General features: G+C 47.6%; 1 protein-coding gene across 1 annotated transcript; it reads left to right on the top strand.

The window, feature by feature from the left end:
- The first annotated feature begins 452 nt into the window (after window positions 1-452).
- On the top strand, window positions 453-2,318 carry LOC147083983 (uncharacterized). Its single transcript, XM_085980002.1, has one exon. The coding sequence runs from the start codon at window positions 469-471 to the stop codon at window positions 1,102-1,104; it is 636 nt and encodes a 211-aa protein (XP_085836128.1). The 5' UTR covers window positions 453-468; the 3' UTR covers window positions 1,105-2,318.
- Window positions 2,319-5,404: the final 3,086 nt, after the last annotated feature.

Genomic DNA, 5,404 nt, shown 5'->3' with positions numbered 1-5,404 from the left:
CCACACACTGGGGGAAACCCGGGCCCCGTGTGTGGGAAGGGATTCACTCAGCCATCCGCTCCGATGATACACCAACAAATTCACACTAGGGAGAGACCTTTACACCACTCCGTGTGTGGGAAGGGATTAATTACACCCTCTGTGCTGCTGAGACACCAGCTTGTCCACACCGATGAGAGACCTTTGACCTGCTCCGTGTTTTTGAAGTGATTCTCTCATTCTGCCACCCTCCTGAGACACCAGCTTGTTCACAGTGATGAGAGACCGATTAAATGTTCTGACTGTGGGAAGAGATTTAAAAGGTCCCAGGATCTGAAGAGACACCAGCTGGAGAGAGCAGGAGAGATTCTGTTCACCTGCTCCGTGTGTGGGAAGAGAGTCACTCGGTCCTCGAATCTGCTGGCACACCAGTGAGTTCACACTGGGGACAGGCCGGTGAAACATTCCGACTGTGGGAAAAGCTTTCAAATGTCCCAGGAGCTGAAGGGACACCAGCTGGAGAGAGCAGGAAAGAGACCGTTCACCTGCTGCGTGTGTGGGAAGGGATTCACTCGGCCATCCCACCTGTTGAGACACCAGCGAGTTCACACTGATGAGAGACCATTTAAATGTTCTGCCTGTGGGAAGAGCTGTAAAACCTCTGGGGATCTGAAGGAACACCAGCGAGTTCACACCGATCAGAGACCATTTAAATGTTCTGACTGTGGGATGAGCTTTAAAAGCTCCAGGAATCTGAGCGGACACCAGCGAGTTCACACTGGGGAGAGTCCGTTCACCTGCTCTGTGTGTGGGAAGGGATTCACTCGGTCATCTAACCTGCTGACACACCAGCAAGTTCACACTGGGGAGAGGGCATTCACCTGCTCCGTGTGTGGGAAGGGATTCACTTACCCATCCAACCTGCTGACACACCAGCAAGTTCACACTGATGAGAGACCATTTAAATGTTCTGACTGTGGTAAGACATTTAAATGTTCGACGGGCCTGAAGAGACACCAGCTGGAGAGAGAAGGAAAGAGACCGTTCACCTGCTCCATGTGTGGGAAGGGAGTCACTCGGTCAGACCACCTGCTGACACACCAGCAAATTCACACTGTTCCGTAGCGCAGGGCCCTGTACACAGCTGGGGTTACATGAACGTGGAATGGTTGAATGTTTTATAAATTCTTGTACTGCTGTTTAATCTTTAAGACTGTTGTGCTGACGATTCCCTTCGATTGACTGTTCATGGTGTTACATAGAATGTACAGCACAGAAACAGACCACTCGGCCCAACTGGTCCATGCCAGTGTTTATGCCTCACACCCACCCTACTTCAATTAACCCGATCAACACATTCTCCCATTCCTTTCTCCCTTGTGTGGCTTCCCCATAAATCCATCTGTGCTGTTCACCTCAACCACTCCTTGTGGTAGCGAGTTCCCCATTCTCACCATTCTCTGGATAAAGTTTCTCCTGAATTCCCTCCTGAATTTATTAGTGACTTTTATATTTATAGCCACATAAATATGATGAGATTCTGTTAAGCTAACCAGTATGTTGTTGTACTTTGTCTTTTTCTGATGAATGAAACATTACTGAGCTCCTGTACCCGTGTTATGGGATGAAGTGCCAGACAAGTGAAGGCACAACGTCTGGGTGTGAATCTAATAATAACCTCACGGACCGTATAGGTGTGATAACCAGACGGGCTTGTGGTTATAGTCTGGTCACAGATGGACTAAATTCCCTGAATTAGCAGGATTTCAGGAGGCGGTCAACAGACGGGTCCAAACAATCCCATTTCCTGAGTGGTAACCAAGCTTGTGTAACCAAGCACGGTGGCATAGTGGTTAGCACTGTTGCCTCACAGCGCCAGGGACCCGGGTTCGAATCCAGCCTCGGGCGACTGTCTGTGTGGAGTTTGCACATTCTCCCCGTGTTTGCGTGGGTTTCCTCCGGGTGCTCCGGTTTCCTCCCACAGTCCAAAGATGTGCAGGTTAGGTTGATTGGCTATGATAAATTGACCCTTAGTGTTAGGGGGATTAAATACGTGGGGTTACAGGGATAGGGTGGGATATGTGTTGGTGTAGGGGTTACGGGGATCGGGTGGGATATGTGTCGGTGCAGGCTCGATGGGCCGAAATAGCCTCTATCTGCACTGTGGGGTTTCTGTGATTCTGTGATTCTGTGATAAGAACAGGCCACTTAAGCCGTTGTCAGTTGGAACAGACTCGAGAAGATCGCGCACGAATCCACTGTACTTCTATTCTCCAGATTGAGGGAATTATCACCCGATCTGTGTTATGCAGCGCTCTTAATAAAGTCTGGAGAGACAATTTGTCTTCTTGTGAGCTTGATTATCTGGTATCCGAAACCCTGGGACTCCCGATCATTAGAGTCAACCTCAGTGTGTGGAAAGGGATTCCCTCGTGTATCCCACCCGCTGACACACCAGAGTGTCCACAGTGTGACTGCGGTGGGTCGATTCCACTGTTTCCGATGCCTTTAATCACATCCAGGACTGAACCATGTTAATTCAGGCAACTGGGGCTTGTTAATGTTCAGAGCCCCCAATAACTGGGCTGGATTTAAAGATTATTCCCTGTTCTCTCAGTACTAGTGAGCAGAGTGAAGCTGATGTTATAGAATCATAGAGCACAGTAGGATGCCTTTCAGCCTATCGTGCTGCTGCTGGCTCTCTGAAAGAGCAATGCAATTAGTCCCACTGCCCTGCTCTTTCCCCACAGCCCTGCAAATTTCTGCTTTTAGTATATATCCAATTCCCTTTTGAAAGTTACTATTGAATCTGCTTCCACCTCCCATTCAGGCAGTGCATTCCAGATCATCACAATTCGCTGTGTAAAAAAAGTCTCCTCATTTCCTGTCTAGATTCTTTTGCCAACGATCTGAAATCTGTGTCCTCTCGTTACCGACCCTCTTGCCAGTGACAACAGCTTCTCCTTGTTTGCTCGATCAAAACTCCTCATAATTTTGAGCACCTCGATCACAGCTCCACTTAACCGTCTCTGCTCCAAGTTATATTGCCATTGTTTTGTGAATTGTTGCTGTGATCGAGGTGCTGGATGTCCGTGCCTGGGGAATGGGACATTCTATTCTCATGAGCACCGAGTGTCAGCATCCAGCAATCTCTGGTCAGGGACTGTCTTTTTAAACTGCCTCACCTCAGCTTTTTGACTCCCTGATTTCATTATTAAACATTTCAGAGTTTTTGCAGAGTGACCAAGGCTGAACAGATAAATGTGAGGTATTACATTTTGGTAGGAAGAATGGGGAGGTCACATCACTTGGAGGGTGCGAGTCTAGGTGGGGTAGAGGAACAAAGGGATCTCGGAGTACAAACACACAAATCACTAAAAGTTGCGACACAGGTTAGCAAGGCCATAAAAAAGCAAACCAAGCACTAGGGTTTATTTCTCGAGGGATAGAATTGAAAAGTAGTGAAGTTATGCTAAACCTGTATCGAACCTTGGTTAGACCACACTTCGAGTACTGCGTACAGTTCTGGTCACCATATTATAAAAAGGATATAGAGGCACTGGAGAGGGTGCAGAGAAGATTTACAAGGATGATACCAGAAATGCGAGGGTATACATATCAGGAAAGGATGAACAGGCTGGGTCTCTTTTCTCTTGAAAACAGAAGGCTGAGGGGTGACCTAATAGAGGTCTTTAAAATTATGAAAAATGTTGATAGAGTGGATACAGAGAGAATGTTTCCACTTGTGGGGAAGAGCATAACTAGAGGCCTCAATATAAGATAGTCACCAAGAAATCCAATGGGGAATTCAGAAGAAACTTCTTTACCCAGAGAGTGGTGAGAATGTGGAACTCGCTGCCACAGGGAGTGGTTGAAGCGAATAGTATCGATGCATTTAAGGGGAGGCTAGACAAGCATATGAGGGAGAAGGGAATCGAGGGTTATGCTGATAGATTTAGATGAGGAAAGACGGGAGGAGGCTCGAGTGGAGCATAAACACCGGCATGGACTGGTTGGGCCGAATGGCCTGTTTCTGTGCCGTATATCCGATGTAATCCTATGTCAAGTATCCCAGCTGGCTTAGCTCCAGGCACTTTAGCTCAGTGGGCAGCACTCTCACCTCTGAGTCAGAAGGTCGTGGGTTCAAGTCCCAGTCCAGAGACTTGAGCATAAAAATCTCGGTTGACACTCCAGTACTGAGAGAGTGCTGCGCTGTCAGAGGTGCCGTCTTTCGGATGAGATGTTAAACCGAGGCCCCCGTCTGCTCTTTCAGGTGGATGTAAAAGGTCCCATGGCACTACATTGAAGAAGAGCAGCGGAGTTCTCCCCGGTGTCCTGGGGCCGATATTTATCCCTCAATCAACATCACTGAAATAGATTATCTGGTCATTGTCACATTGCTGTTTGTGGGAGCTTGCTGTGCGCCAATTGGCTGCTGCGTTTCCTACATTACAACAGTGACTACACTTCAGAAGTTCTTCATTGGCTGTAAAGCGCTCTGGGGCATCCTGAGGTTGTGAAAGGCGCTATATAAATGCAAGTCTTTCTTTCTTAGCAAGAGGGCGAGTGTCAGTGGTTGGAGGGAGAAGCTCAGTGTTGTCACTGGGTGGACACAGACAGATTGAAGCTAAAAGACAGAGAATGCTGAAGTTTGGAATGATAACACCCAAAGTCAGGAGATGAGCCCTTTGCCTAGATAAGGGAGGTGGTTGCTAAGAGAACCACAGACCTAATAACACTGCAAACTGCTCAGGCAGCAGACTTGTTGCAACATGAGGTCACGAGTGAGTTGGTGCCCAGACAACAGAGGCTTGGGCATTCCTGAGAGAGACAAACTGGTTCTGTAACCGGGAGAACAGGTTGAGGGAGTCACCCTACGTGGGACGGCTCGTCTGAGGTGTTAACACAGAGGCAGCTTGGGAATGGGATGATCAATGAATCATAGAATCATAGAAATTTACAGCACAGAAGGAGGCCATTCAGCCCATCTTGTCCGTGCCGGCCGACAAAGAGCTATCCACCCGAATCCCACTTTCCAGCACTTGGTCCGCAGCCTTGTAGGTTACGGCACTTCAAGTACATATCTGTTAGGGTGAAAATTATATAGCTTAAAGCAGCAACATAAAGAATTAAAGAATGTATTGTAAGAAGTGAACTTGTAAATAAGAAACAAGACTAAACAAACTCAGTTTAAGACGGGGCGGCTGAGCTCGGGACACAAACTGTAATTCCCCCTTAGGCTTTACAACATTCGCTGCCCTCATTTTGTGTTAAATTCACAAAGCTTCCATCTTTGTCCCATGAGGATTCCCCATAGTATGTCTAAGTGCTGTTGTGGTGGGCAAGGGGCAGGAATTAACTGTTTGTGTCTGTTCCCATTAAAACCATTGTGCTTGACATTAATTGAATTGAGGAATAGTCGACA

This window comes from Somniosus microcephalus, unplaced genomic scaffold (assembly GCF_052327205.1).
Source record: "Somniosus microcephalus isolate GS21.2 unplaced genomic scaffold, FLI_Smic_1.0 scaffold10, whole genome shotgun sequence".
NCBI lineage: Eukaryota > Metazoa > Chordata > Chondrichthyes > Squaliformes > Somniosidae > Somniosus > Somniosus microcephalus.
This window is presented reverse-complemented; position numbering and strand designations above follow the sequence as displayed.

Coding starts and splice junctions, on each gene's coding strand:
- LOC147083983 (XM_085980002.1), top strand. CDS start 469: ATGTCCCAGGAGCTGAAGGGACACCAGCTGGAGAGAGCAGGAAAGAGA.